This window comes from Sarcophilus harrisii, chromosome 3 (genome assembly GCF_902635505.1).
Source record: "Sarcophilus harrisii chromosome 3, mSarHar1.11, whole genome shotgun sequence".
Lineage (NCBI taxonomy): Eukaryota > Metazoa > Chordata > Mammalia > Dasyuromorphia > Dasyuridae > Sarcophilus > Sarcophilus harrisii.
In genome coordinates, this window is record NC_045428.1 from 549,456,927 (window position 1) to 549,472,872 (window position 15,946).

Below are 15,946 nucleotides of genomic sequence, written 5' to 3' on the forward strand. Positions count from 1 at the left end.
TCCCATAATATGCCCTTCCCAAACGCCTAAAATGCATGCATGTTTGCAGATGTACACACACATATATATATTCACTCACTCACACATCTTTCCTCTTAATGACAACAAAAATTATTAAAACAAACGATGTGGCAGCTAAACTTCTGCCACATTTGTTAGCTATGGTCAGCTGGATGTTGTATTTATTCATTGTCTTTTTGCATGGTTTTTATTTACATTATTGTAATCATGCACGTAGGATTTCCCAGCTTCTGCTTGCCCTGCTATCTGTCAGTTCATACAGTTTCTCTGAATTTCTCATACTGGCCATTTCTTACAGAGCTACAATATCCTATTATATTCAACAATGCACTTATTTGTTATTTTCCCAGTAAGTGGACAACTAATTCACTTTCACTGCAGAAAGTATTTTGATATATATTTTATTATATGTGAAATCTTTCTTTTTATTATTGACTTCCTTGGGAAAAGTGACCAGTAACGGTGATCAGATGGCTGGATAAAAGACTATGAGCTGTTGAATAATTTTTCTTACATGATTTGCTTTTTGAAACGTCTTAGACTCCAATTTCTTCCAACATAAGTGGGTAACCTCAACAACTCTAGGCATCATTGGTAATACTAGAGGCTAATAAATGGTGCCTGAGGTCAAGACCCCTGGAACCATGAGGATGGATCCATGATGATCTGAGTAGGGTAACATTATAGATTATAGAATTCAAGATGTTACCCTTTCTCGCTTATTTTTAGTTATACTGTTATTTAACTGGCTAATTAGCTACACAGTCTTAGATATTTCTTCACACTCGGAAATTTTTTCGCTTCCTTTGTTGCTATCACAATTGCTAGGCTTCCATTCATTCATCATTCTCTACCATATCTAAGATTGCCTTCCTGTCTCAATATCAATAGTTTTTAAGTGTCATTAGTGCTAGAGAGTTATGCAAGTTGCCCCTGAATAGATCCTATAATGTTCTTTAACCCAGTTCCTGGGATTCCACCTGATTGGCCAGTTACATAGGAGAGTTGAACCTGAGACAACCTCATTTTAGGAATACAAAACATCTGCAAGGGATTATTTAGTTATAGGAATTGAGGATGTTTAGCGTGAAGAAAAAAGTATTAAGGGGAGAGTGGAGAATATGAGAGCCAGTTTCTTATATCTGAAGGTTTGGCAATGCAGGAAGGAAGATTCAGCTGATTCTGCTTTTATCCCCAGAAGGCAGAATCAGGAGGAAGGGACATAAGCTGCAAAGGGCCACATTTATATTTAATAACAGGACAAACTTCCCAACAATTTGAGCAATCTCAGAGTAAAGAATCCTCCTCTGAAGGCAATACAATCCTCTTCCCAGAGGTCATCAAGCTGAGACTAGATGCCTACTCTTTGAGGATTCTGGGAATAGATTATTGGTCTGGATAGTGGTTAAGGATTGTAATATCTCTGGGGTCCTGTGATGCTATTCCACCTTGTCCAAAGAGACCCCAGGCCTGATTGGTTTTGCTTGTTTGTTTTCTTTTTAAAGAGAAAAACAAGATGTTCTTGTTTCTCAAGCATTGAGGTTTATGATCATTCACGAGTTGTATCTCCTTCTATAAGTTCTAGCCAGACTGACTGAATCAGCTGAATTAGACTGGTTTTGGTTTAGTCTTATTTTGTTTTGTTTTCTACATGCTGGACATCTGGTAGGACTTAGAGGCTTCTCCATATCCGAGAGGGCAAATCTTTCCTTCTAGGCATGTTGGTCAGTAAGAACAAATAGTCGTTTTCCTTAGGTTATACAATACCCCATTCCTTTTTCAGCATTTCATGAACTACTGATCCTCTGTTGGGATGACATCCTGATTTACTCTTATGACCTTGACCAGAGTACACTGACCTGATCTTAGTTGCATTTTTCCTATATCGGAACCTTTAACAACTCTTTTTTTTCAATAAGTTTTTTTGTCTTAATTTTTATTGACATCTTTTATTTTTGTATCATTTATATTTTCCAAGGTATAGGTCTTTTCCCCCATTCCTTCCTGTCTCATCCTTTATAACACAGAATAAAAAGAGGGAAAAAATTAGTGCAGCAAACCTAACCCACCACTTCAATCGACTACTCCAACATATGCAGTATTCCATCCCCACAGTCCACAGCTCTGTGAAAAAGGAAAGAAGATTCTTTTCTTTGGGGCTGATCTTGTCACAGCATTCATTATTTCCATTATTTTCAACAGATAGTTATTAAATATCTCCTACATGAAAGATGTGCTAGACTCTGGACATAGGGACAAAAATAAAATAATTTTTGACTTTGAAGAGCTTACATTCATTGGAGAATTATAAAAGATGGAAACAGGGGAAAGGATTCAAGCTGGAAAAATGCTAGGTTAAACAGGAAGAAATGGAACTCAAGAACCTAATAACTCTATAGACAATGCAGAGGGGTCATGCAAAGTAGGGAAGTACTTTTGCTTCCTGGGTATTCTGGGATAGCTATCAGCAGTTTATCTCCAAATCCTCAGCAGTCTCAGTCATTCTTATACCTGAAAATATTCTGTAGGACAGGCCCCTTGCTAGTGTGCCCAGTCTTGTTCAAGCCTTTTAAGCTAAGCTCAGATATATGTGTGTGTGTGTGTGTGTGTGTGTGTGTATACACACATATATACTTACATATATACATATACATGTATACACACCCATATGTATACACATATACATTTAGACTTAATGGCAGGATGAATTTCCCAATAATTAGAGCTGTGTATATATATATACACACACATGATACATAAACACATATTTACATAGCTACATAGACATTTATTTGTTTGTTTATTTAGGGGAGACACTTCATCCTTTTCATAGTACTTGAGCTTTGCTCGTTTTGCCTGAAGGGAACTACTATCTAGGGGAAGAAATGACTAGGTATCAAGCTGATTAACTTTGGGGAATGGCTGAAAAAAGTGTTAATGTGAATGAAATGAAATTTAATTACACCATAAGGAACAATGCATATGATGAATTCAGACAAACATGGGAAGACATAAAAAAGAAAGGAAGGGAACCAGGAAAACAGTGTGCCCAGTGATGACAGCTGGGTAAAAGATGGCACCCCCAAAAAGGAATAAAATGCAGCTTGAGAACAGTGGACAATGGATGTTTCAGGTCATTCAAATAAAAGCACATTTTTCCTTTCTGTGAAGACACAGTTACAGATTGAAATAGAAAAGTGACATATGTGTATTATCTCTCAATTAGACCATTCTTCCCCACTCTTTGTTAGAGAAGAAGTGTGTTATGAGAGGGACTTGTTCTGGATGTGGTTAATGTGTCAAAAACAAAATACTTACATTTTTAAAAGCCAAAATAATTACAAATTAATAAGCTTGGCATGGATTCTTGATTAAATTCTGGGAAGTCGTATTAAAGTAGTGGCTTGTGAGTACTCAGTGGTCACTGCTCTCCATCCATGGAGAGCCAGCATGGGTTCACAGTGGTTTGGTGGTACACTGGATAGAATACTGAGCCTGGAGTCAGGAAGACCTGAGTTCAAATCCTGTCTCAGATATTTACTGGCTATATGACAATAGCCAAGAATCATTTGACCTCTGTTTGCCTCAGTTTCCTCCTCTATAAAACAGAGATAATAATAGCACCCTGCCTCCTCCTTAACCAAACCCCTAGTTTTGTTAGGATAAAAATGTAATAGTTATAAAATATTTTGCAAACCTTAAAGTATTAAACAAATGCTATTATTATTGTTGTTATTATTACTATTACTATTATCATCATTAAGATTAAAAAACACCAAGCTAAAAGTATTTGACAAAAACTTCATGACATTTTTGTGAACAAAAAATTCAAGAGGCATGAATTGGTTGACGACAGAATTCAGTAGATTGAATATTGACTCAGCTATTAGATTCAATAGTACAAATAATCCACATAAACCTTAAGCAAATATTTCACGAAAGATAGCTAATACACTGTATAATCGATTCATTATCCAAAGAGATTTTGAAAGACTAGAGAAATAGATTGAATCTAATAAGTTGTAATTTAGTTAGAAATAAATATAAAATCTTGTGCATAAGTTAAAAAAATCAACCTCCTGAGTATAAGCGTGGTAGACATGGCTAAACAGTATTTCATGAGAAGGATCCTACAAGTGGTGATGGCCTGTCGTCACTGTGAAGGGTCAGTCTAACCATTGAACACAGTCTTAGGTCACAGTAAAAGAAAGGAGTCGTAAGAATAAGGAGGTGTAAGCGGGAAGCTGGTGCTTCTATGCTCTGTCCTGTTCAGATCACCTGTAGACTATTCTCTTCTGGGCACTACAGTTTAGGAAAGACTTTACAGAGAAGGGATAAAGGGACTAGAAATCATGTCATATGGTGAATTGAAAGAATTAAGAATATTCATCCAAAAGAAGACAAGATTGGGAGATGGGGAGATGATTGTTGTTTTCAAATTTTTGAAGGGCTGGCCTAGGACTTGCTTTGTTTTACTTCAAAGAACAGATCTGAAATCAGCACTGGAAATTAAGAAACAAATTTCAGGTCTACCTAAGGTGAAATTTACTGACAATTAAAAGTTATCTATAGTATAATGGGCTGATTCTGGAGGTAGAGAAAGGGAAAAAAAAGGAATAAGTATTCATTAAGCACTTATTATGTGCCTGACATTGTGCTAAATGCTTTATAAACATTATCTCAGTAATGAGTGTTTTGTCACTGGAGGTATTTAGGTGAGGGATGGATTATCCCTTGTCAGTAATGTAGAAGGGATTCCCATTGCTCTGGTATGGGTTGGGCTAGATGGGCTTTGAGATCCCTTAGAATATTGAGATTCTTTACCCCATTCATATTACTCATTGTTATATTTGTTTTAATAGGTGTTGTCTCAGTAGTTTTCTCCCTCCCCTTCTGTTTTTCAATTTTAAAATCTTTTAACCAGATCAGCCAGTCTCCAGGCAACTACAATCTTCCTGGTCTCTTTCAGTGTTTTCAATCTCTGGCCAAGAGCCCTTTCATTCCTATATCTTAAGTCATAGTACAGAAAGCCAACTCCTGTTCTCCTTAGCACCAACTTCTTATCCATCTGTTCATAGCCTACTTTCCCCTCTAAATTTTCTGCTTTCATTCATCGGCACAGATGGAAGCATCACCTGGACCCTGAAGTCCTTTTTTTTCCCTTTTTTTTTTTTTTTTTTTTTAATGCTGCTGCTTTAAAATTTTTTTTCAATCATTAAGCATTTATTTGTTTCCCTTTTGTCAACTGGAAAAAAAAAAAAAAAAAAAAAAACCTTGAACAGATTAACACAGTCAAACTAACCAGTATAATTTTTCTTTTATTTCTAACTCTAAGATCCTTTTAGGAAGTTTTCTTAGCAAAGATATTGGAGTAGTGTCTTGGTTCCTTCTGCAGCTCATTATACAGATGAAGAAATTGAGGCAAACAAGATTAAATGACTTGATTAAGGTCACATAGCTAGTAAGTGGCTGAAGAAGTATCTCAGGAAGATGAGTCTTCCTGACTCCAGGCCTGGAGCTCTATCCACTGTGCTACCTAACTGAAGTAAAGCACATAATGCAGCACATATTAGTCTGTCACTTCTGCATCAGGAAGTGGGCAACATCCTCATCATCAATTCTCTAGAATCATGGTTTATCCTGCATTGATATGAATCAAGTTTTTCAAAGTTATTTTTTTATGTTGTTGATATTATAGAATAAATTCTTTATGCAAGTCTTTCCAGGTTTTTCTGAAAACATCCTGGTTGACATTTCTTATAGTACAGTAGTATTCCATCACAATCATATACCACATTTTTGAGCCATTGAACAATTGATGATCATCCCCTCAGTTTGTGATTCTTTGCCACCAGAAAAAGAGTTGCTGTAATTATTTTTTGTAGCTGTAGGTCCTTCCCTCACCCCCTTTTTTGATTTCTCCTTCCTTCCTTCCTTTCCCACTACATATAAGAGAATCTCAGAACTAGCAGATAGAAAATAAGGTCCCTTTCTTCAGGTCTAAGCCTCTCCTTTGTGGGAAGATTTTATCCACCTCCAGATATTCAAGAGATTTTTCTTCCCTTTTTCCTATTCTATGTCAATCCTTCCTCCTTCCAGCCTCCGAAACCTTAGGCTCCAAATCTTAGTTTAGGTCCCATTTTTCTCGCCTTAGAATTTTTCTGTGTTTTCAGATCTTCTCACAACCCATGGTAGAAACTGGAATGGAGCCTGCTCTCCATGGGAGGCTGGAGCCACATCTTTCATCCATTCTAGGATTGAGATCTTATTTGTTGTGCCTTCTAGCTCTTCCTGCTGCCATCTACCCATATAACTTGTTTGCCAGGACCTATTGGCTGAGTTCCAACCTTTACTGGATGCTGGAATACTCTTCTTTTCTTCGATTTTTGATCTCCTAGTCCCTAAGGCTGGCATAATTGAGAAATAAGTGTAATAAGATACCTATCTATGTCCCATATGCCCCATGCCCACTCCCCCCTTCAATGTAAGGTACAGCCTTGGTTAGGAAATTTCTCTGAGAACCCTGAAAAATTCTAAATTCATCTTCTTTCTCAGTTCTCCTTTCTGTGCCTCCTGGGTCATCCTTCTACAGGAAGGTGTATTGTAAGGCACTAATTTGCAATTAGTGTGATTTATTGATTGAAGGATGGAAATAATTGATGTCTGACTGTCAAGGGGTGTAGAACATTGATGGGCGGGTCTAGCTACTGGTGGCATTGGCAGGCCCTTATGGCAAGAATGTGGCTCAGAGAGTATTGTTAGGAATACTTTGATCCAGGATATATCTTTTAATTACAGACCCTCCCCCTGCCTGCAGACTCACTGTTTCCCAGGCAGTGTAGGCTCAAACATCCAGACAGACAGGTACCTCAGGGACAGCCAGTACAACTAACTTCCCTGCTCTTTCCAGAGAGAGCACGCCTATAATACCTGCAGAATGGTCATTTCTGGCCACATCTGCATTATGATTGGGGATGACCTGAGCCCTTCTTTGTTATACACTTACACAAAACTGGCTGTAATGGGTAGAATGTTATGGCTGGTTCTTTCAGGAACATCCATTACTTCAGAAGTTGATGAAAGAATACCAGAATTCATGTGGAGGGAGGAAAAATTGAAAGCTTAAAAGGAAATTGTTTAAAAAAAAAAGTATGGGAATGAAAGCAGCTTAGCATTACCTATCTCAAGCTCTATTACAGGACACTAATCACACAATTTAAATGACAAATTGGAAGTCACCTAAGGAAGCCAGTAGTATGGGAAGTTTGTGAGGATCAAAAGATCAGAGAGGATTTCTGCAGATGGTAGAATTTCAGCTGTAAATTAAGGCCGAGGAAACAAGGAAACTTCTTCATTCCTCCTACTTGATCACACTTCTCTACAGGTTTCTTTCATGCCTTTCTCCACCCCTACCAACCTGTAATTCTTCTCCCCATCTTTTGTGTTTTATTTTATCCCCACTAGATTGTAAGCTTCTTGAGGGTAAGGATAATCTTTTTTTCCTATTTGTATACCCAACTCTTAGCTCAGTGTGTCTGGCACATATTAGACATAGTGTTTAATAAATACTTATTGACTGACTGATTAACAGGTGAAGAGGGAAAGCATTTCAGGCATGGAAATAAAAGCACAGAATAGATTTAAAACAACTTTCATCTCATATCCATAACATTGATAAAATGATAAAAGACAGAACTAGCCAATATTGGGGAGACTGTCAAAGTCAGACACATTTATATTCTATTCATGGAACTGCCAATAAGTCTAACCCTTATGGGAAAAAATTCAGAATTATACTTAAAAAAAAGTCACTTAACTCAAAGTCCTTTGACTTAGTGATTCATACTGTATGGGTGCCCCAAGGAAGTAAATAGACAAAAAGAACAGTTCCTTATATGCTAAAATATTTATGGCAGCAGGAAAAAGCTGGGAAACAAAGGGATACCTCCCTCTGTGGTAGTTGACTAAACTGTGATATCCAAATGGAATTGTCAAGATATGAGAAGACAACCTGTTTTTCCAGAGATAGGACCCAGTAACTAAGCAGGCTGTGCCCTGAGCTTGGCAGAACAACAATCCTTTGCACTCACTCTGGATGATCTCAGTCATAGCAATAGAATTGTTTCTGATCATGAAGTTCTACTATGAATTGTACTTGTCACATCATTAGTATTCCTTCTCATTGACAGGGCTACAGCTCTCTGCACAGCCATAGGTCTAAAGTATTGCAATCTCCCCCCATGCCTCAGGTTCCCCATGAGGGACAGGGCCCCAGCACATGTATCTTGTTCCCTCCTTACTTGCAAGCCACTTTCCTCACTTTGAAATTAAACTTCTATTTAATTCTTGACTCTCCTTGTCTCTAGCCACCTATAGGTTAGAGACCAGTTTTGTTCTGGTTGACAGAATCAGATGCTGTGCCATGAGAATTAACATGCAGAATTCAGAAAAACTCAGGAAGCATTTATGCAGAATAAAAAAAAGGTGAAGACAGGAGAAACGCCTATACAAAAACTTTGTGTTCAGTCATTTGAGGTTTTCTTGACAGAGATACTGGAGTAGTTTGTCATTTCCTTCTCCAGCTCATTTGACAGATGAGGAAACGAGGCAAACAGGGTGAAGTGACTTACCCAGAATTACATAGCTAATAAGTTACATGTCAGAGGTAGATTTGAACTTGTGAAGATGAGTGGGATCTTGAAGATCCCAAACCCAGTATTTATGCACTGTGCCACCTAGCTGCCCCTCGATACAATAACTACAACAATGTAAATGAGAACACAAGAGGACATTGACATTCAAAGTTTGGTCTTGGTTCCAGAGAACTGATCACAAAAAGCAGTTGTTCTGTCATAGTGGAGAGGGGCTCAGACTGGATTGCCTCAGAATCTTCCAGCTCCAGGACTTTTGGAGTCTATCTCTTTTCTGCTGCATAATGATATCAGATGCTGTGAGTTTATTTTCCTTAACTGTTTTTGTTTGTTATAAAAGAAGACTTTCGGTTGGGGTGGGTGGAGAGAAATAGAGTTAGTGGGGGTGGGACATGACAGTGTTATAAAAAACATCAGTAAAACACTAACTACTTTTTAAAAAACTTACTAAAAAACCAAAAACATCAATAAAACACTAACTATTTTAACTAGCTAAAAGCATTTTTTAAAATTCTGTTCCCTGGCCTCCTTCCTAAGTTCACCTTCCTCAAATAGCCTGCCTTCAGCCACCCCAGGCAGAATTGTGGAGACAGTAGGGAAGAGACGAGGCTGCAGCTGCTGCTTTGATGGATGGATGCCTCCCAGAGGACTTTTCTGGGACCTGCCCACATTCTGTCTATTCTATTCTCTTAGCTACATTTCTCCATTCTCACAAGAGACTTTGAAACTCCTTTTATTTTGTTTTTTTCTAATTTTGGGTCACTTTCTTGCACATTTGTGCCTTTTTAAAAAAATTGTATTTTGTTTAAGGAGAGGCCAGTATATATCACTGATGAGACAACTAATGGAAAGAGGGGAGGTCCAGGGCAATCTGCTGTTAGTGGTAGAAGCGAGGCCCAAACCAGGAGCAAGTGTAAAGCAAAGTAGGCCTTGGTAAAGTCAGTTGGTACTAAGGGTTTTTCAAAGTGCCAACATGTTGTGGAGAAGAAAGAGTCAAAAAACCATTACATTGAATTCCCAATCCCTATATCTATGCCCACCTGCATTTTTGTTTTCCTTCACAAGCTAATTGTATAATATTTCAAAGTCTGATTCTTTTTGTACAGCAAAATAACGTTTTGGTCATGTATACTTATTGTGTATCTAATTTATATTTTAATGTATTTAACATCTACTACTGGTCATCCTGCCATCTAGGGGAGGGGGTGGGGGGGTAAGAGGTGAAAAATTGGAACAAGAGGTTTGGCAATTGTTAATGCTGTAAAGTTACCCATGCATATAACCTGTAAATAAAAGGCTATTAAATTTAAAAAAAAAAAAAAAAGAGAGAGAGAGAAGAGAGAGTCAAGTATAGGAATGGAGATTTGGGCTAGAAGGACAGTGTCTAATGAGGAGGTAAGACCGGGGTCCACAGGTTTAGAGCCGAAGATAAAAGGGCATTCAATCTAACTCCTTTGTTTTACAGATGAGTAACTGAAGCACAGAGAGGCTGTTTCTTGCCCAAAGTCACCCAGGTAGTAAGTGATAAAGATGGAACTGGAGCTGGGTCCTTTGACTCCATGCAGGCAATAGCTGGTTAGCCAGTCGGTCCGGCCTGGGCCTCCAGAGCTTTGGTGACTGAATGCATGCTCTCACCCTCACCCTGCTCTTGTCATGAGCACCCACAGCACTCCCTCTGCAAGCATGCAGCTTTCCCCTCCCCACCAGTCCCATGCATCTTTTGTTCTCCTTTCTTGGCAGGTGGTCATGAAGACTTTGCCAAGATGATTGATGAAGCTGAGCCCCTGGGGTACCCTGTGGTGGTGAAGAGTACTAGAGGACATCGAGGTTAGTGCTCCTGAACATGTGGCGTTCCCAGGAAGTTCACTAGCATGCTTGGGAACCGGGGGAGAAACATTCAACGCTCAGACCCAGACCATTTTAAGAGCTTTATAAATGCTTATTGATTTACTGATTTTTTTTTGGTAGAGTGTAATGAACACTTAACAAATATCTACATGGTCTTGTGGGGAATAGAAAGGGCAGAAGATATGGTTCCCACCATGGAAGAATAAAAAGGCTGGCTGAGAAGCCAAAATTGGCCTTCCTAAAACACCAGCAGAGCAAAACTCAAGTGAACTGACAGTCAAATACAGAATAAAGTAGTGTAACTTTGGATAAATTACTTAATCTCTCCAGGCCTCAGTTTGCTCATCTGTAAAATGAAAGAATTAAACTAGATGGTCTCTGAGGTCATCTTCAACATCTGTGATCTTCGTTAATCCTACCAATATTGTTGTTTAGTCGTTTCAGTCATGTCTGACTTTTTGTGACCCCATTTGGGGTTTTCTTGGAAGAGATACTGGAGCAGTTTACCATTTCCTTCTCTACCTCATGTTACAAATGAGGAAACTGAGACAAACACTTGAGTGATGTCACATAGCTATTAAGTGATTGAGGTCAGATTTGAACTCATAAAAATGAGTCTTCCTGACTCCAGTGCTCTATCTATTGTGTCCCCCAGCTGATAAATGTTTCCTGAGTACCAGTGATATGTGGGACCCTGTCTGTGATGCTAGGGAGACAGCCCAATTGTCACAGAATCATGGAATCCAAAGATGGCTATTTAATCCAGCCCATTCTTGGATGGAAACTCCCTCTGCAGCATTCTTCTGATGAGAGGAGGAAGCTGCCATCTCCCAAAGCAATGCATTGATTACGTTTTGGGATGGCTTTCATTGCCAGATAATCTTTCTTCCAGTTTCAGTCTGTATCTCTATGCTTTTTCTACCAGCTGCTCCAAATTCTACCTTCTGGAGCCAACAGAATAAATCAAATTCCAGTTTCAGATGTCATCCCTTCAGATAGCTGGGGATTACTCTCATGGTCCCCCCGAGTCTCCTCTTCCCCAGGCTGAACATCCTGGTTCCTATACCATTCTCACATGGTATGAACTTTGGGTCCTTCACAAGTCTGGCTGTTCTTCTCTGGATACTCTCTATGGTGTTAGTGTCCTTGCTTCACCTGACACTGAAAACTTAAACAGTATTCTATGTGTCTACCTAGAGCAGGGTACAGAAAGAATGTCATCTTTATTTCTGTAAGCTTTCTCTCTTATCAGGGTTCAAGACTGCCATATCACACTGCTGACTCATACTGGGTTTGCAATCCATTAAAGCCCCCAGATCTTTTACATATAAATTTCTGTCTATCCTACCTCCCAATCTTTTACTTTAGAAGTTGGTTTTTTGAACCCCAATAAATTTATCTTATTCAGTTCAGCTCAGCATCATAACCTGCAAAGACCTTTTTTGAATCTTGACTGTCTCCATCATGTTTGCTATCCTTTCCAATTTTGTGTCGTGAACAGTTTTGATAAACATGTAATGGAGGGCCTTTACTTAAGTCACTGAAAAATATATTAAATAAGCATAGCATCAGACATAACTCCCTCGGGAGACCTCTTTCCAAGTTGAACCATTGATGATCACTTTTTGGGCTTGGCCCATTTATCCATCTCTAAATCCATCCATTTTACTGTCATCTATTCCACAGTTGTCCCTCTTTTCCACAGAAATAGAATGAGAGTTTTTCTCAAATGCTTCGCTAAAAATACAAATAAAATATAGCCATGGCCTCATCTTGATGTTCCTTGATCCTGTCAAGAGAGGACATAAGGTTTGTTGAACATGATGTTATCTTGTCAAACTCTTTTAAATCCCCATTTTGTTTCCTAAATGTTCACCAATCATCCCTTTATTAATACACTCTGGATTTTTGCCCAGAATCACAATCAAGTTCACTGGCCTATAGTTTTCAGTTATCTTAAATTTTTTGAAATGGATCTTGCTCTAATACCTTGCTGATGTTAAAATGATAATGAGTCAGCAGTCTCACCCAGCACTCAAAAATGTAGTTCATTTGGAGACTTGAACTTATAAGTACTACTCTTGTTTTCAAAGCTACTGTATTTTCTGTGCTTCTTTCCACATTTTCTTTCATTTTCTGCTGTCAACTTTTTTTAGCTTAAGTATTTTTTTCACTTAATAATAGTTTATTTTTTCCAATTATTTGTGAAGATTGTTTTAAAAATTCATTTTTGTAAGATTTTGAGTTCCAGATTTTTCTCCCTTCCTCTCTTCCCTTCTCCCCACCCCAAGATAGCAAGCAATCTAATTTAAATTATACATGTACAGTCATTTTAAACATATTTCCATATTAGTCATGTCGTGAAAGGAAAATAGGACAAAAGGTGAAAACCGTATGAAAGAGAAAACAAAAAATGTACATTAACCTGCATTCAGCCTCCATAGTTCTTTCTCTGGATGTGTATTTCCATTTTCCATCCTAAGTTTATTGGATTTGTCTTGGATCACTATATTTATGAGAAGAGCTAAATTATCATACAGTCTTGTTATTACTGTGTACAATGCTCTCCTGGTTCTGCCCATTTCACTCAGTATCAATTCATGTAAGTCTTTCCAGGTTTTTCTGAAATCTGCCTGCTCATTATTTCTTATAGAACAATAGTATTCCACTACACTCAAATTCTACAACTTATTTTGCATTTCCCAATTGATAATCATCTCCTCAATTTCCAATTTCTTGCTACCACAAAAAGAGCTGTTACAAACATTTTACCTTATGTGGATCCTTTTCCCAAGGATCCACATCTTTTTGGGATATAGATCCAGTAATGTCACTGCTAGATTAAAAGATATGCACAGTTTCATATCCCTTTGGGCATAGTTCCAAATTGCTCTCCAAAATGATTTGACTGGTTCACAACTCCACCAGCAATGCATTAGTGTCTCAATATTCCCACAACCCCTCCAACATTTATAATTTTCTTTTTTCTATCATTTTAGCCAGTCTGATAGATATCCAATTCTGGTACCTCAGAATTGTTTTCATTTATATTTCTCTAATAGTGATTTAGGGCATTTTTCCACGAATATAAATAGCTTTAATTTCATCTTAATATTGTCTGTTAATATCCTTTGACCATTTATCAATTAGGGAATGAATTGCATTCTTATAAATTTGACTCAATTTGCTATATATTTTAGAAATTTATCAGAAACACTGTCTGTAAAAATTGTTTCCCAATTTTCTGCTTCTAATCATGGTTGCATTGGTTTTGTTTGTGTGTAAAGTTTAACGTAATCAGAGTAATCCATTTTGAATTTCATAATCTCTATCTCTAGTTTGATCATAAATTTCTTCCTTTTCCAAAAATCTGTTAGGTAAACTATCCCTTGCTGTTCTAATTTGTTTATACTATCATTCTTTATGTCCAAATCACGAATCCATGTCAACCTTATCTTGGAATAGGGTGTTAGATATTGATCCATCCCTAGATTCTGCCATACTATTTTCCACTTTTCCCAGAAGTTTTTGTCATAGTAAGTTCTTATCCCAGAAGCTGGGAATCTTTGGGTTTATCAAAGGCACTTTTTGTATTTTTTCCCTCCTCTCAACTCCCATCATAGAAATGGCTATCATTAGACACAAATAATGATTAGATACAAACAATATGTTTGTTGTGTATGTCAATATGTGTGTGTGTCTTTGTGTGTGTGTGAAACCATACTCTACATTCTTCTTTTTATCCCTTCTTTCTCTAGAGGCAGATAGCATCTTCCTTCATAGATCCTTTGTAGTTAATTTGAATATTAATACTCAAAATGACTTAGTTGCTCAAAATTGTTCTTAAAACAATACTCTTATTACTGTATACAACATTCTCTTGGTTTTGTTCACTTCACATTTCCTTATTTCATGCAAATCGCCCCATGTTTTTCTAAAATATAACAAGCATATAATTTCTTACAGTACAGGAGTATTCTATCACAATCATATATCATAGCTTGTTCAGACATTCTCTAGTTGATAGGCATCCCTGCAATTTCTAGTTCTTTGCCACCACAAAGAGAAATGCTATAAGTATTTTAGACCATACATATTCTTTTCCTTTTTCCCTAATCATCTTAGGAAGGAGACCTAACAGTGATATTGCTGGGTCAAGGATATAAGTAGTTTATTAACTCTTTGAACATAATTTAAGATTGCTTCCTAAAGTGGTTGGATTAATTCACAATTGCACCAATAGTGAAATAATATCTTAATTTTTTCACATCACTTCTTAATATATCTTTTTTAAAATATATTTTAACTTTTTCCCAATTACATATTAAAATAATTTTAAACATTTTTGAATTAGAAATTCTATCCCTCTCTCTTTTCTTCTTCCTCCTCCCTGATTGTTAGAGATATAAGTAATCTTGTAAAATATTTCCATATTAATTATTTTATACAATAAGATTTGGATTAAAAAAAAAAAAAGAATGAAAAAAGAAAGTGAAAAATAGCATGCTTCAGTCTATATTCAGATAACATCAGTTCTTTCTCCGGAGGTAGATAGCATGCTTTATCATTAGTCTTTTGGGATTGTCTTGGATCATTGTACTGTGGAAAATAGCTAAGGCATTTACCATTCTTCATTGTACAATATTGTTTTTACTAAGTACAATGTTCTGGTTTGGGTCAATTCACTTTGATCATTTCTTGTGTTTCAGGTTTTTCTAAAACTATGTCTTTTGCCACTTCTTATAGCAGTTTAATATTCCATCACAACCATATACCATAATCTCTTTATCCATTTTCCAATTGATGGACATCCTCTCAAATTCTAGTTCTTACCCACCAAAATAAGAACCACAGAGGTATTTTTATACATATGGTCCATTTTCATTTTTCTTTGATCTCTTTGGAGTACAAACTTGGTAGGGTCATAGCTGAATGAAAAGGTGTTCACAGTTTTTTAGCCCTTTGGGCATAGTTCCAAATTGCTTTCTAGAGTGGTTGGACCAGTATTTAACTCCACTAACAATTCATTAGTGTACCTCTTCTCCCTTATCCTCTCCAGAACTTGTCATTTCTAATAGGTACCTGAGGATTGTTATAATTTGAATTTCTTTAATTAATAGTGATTTAGAGCACTTTTTCATATGACATATATGAAATAATTTTGATTTCTTCTGGATCAAATTATTATTAAAGCTAATCAATAAATGATTAGCTACTCTACTTTTAGAAGAGAAATTTATAATAGATTTCTGGATAATTAAAGTCCCCATAACTCCTCCATCACACCTCCATAGTAAACTTGGAACCTGTTTACCAAATTCCTCAATCCTCTATCCTCTGATTACAATAATGGTTTCGGAGTCAGCCTCCACTGATTTCTATCCTAATGGTGAAATGTACCATGCTCCCCCAACTCAAGTTCCTCA

The 15,946-nt window shown here is 37.1% G+C and overlaps 1 protein-coding gene across 1 annotated transcript in view; it reads left to right on the plus strand.

Annotated features, from left to right (window-relative positions):
• RIMKLA (ribosomal modification protein rimK like family member A) overlaps window positions 1-15,946 on the plus strand; it is a 66,903-nt gene that overhangs the window by 28,497 nt on the left and 22,460 nt on the right. The window contains exon 3 of the mRNA XM_012545991.3: window positions 10,413-10,499. Coding sequence (XP_012401445.3) covers window positions 10,413-10,499 — 87 coding nt within the window. The remainder of the gene's footprint in view (window positions 1-10,412; window positions 10,500-15,946) is intronic.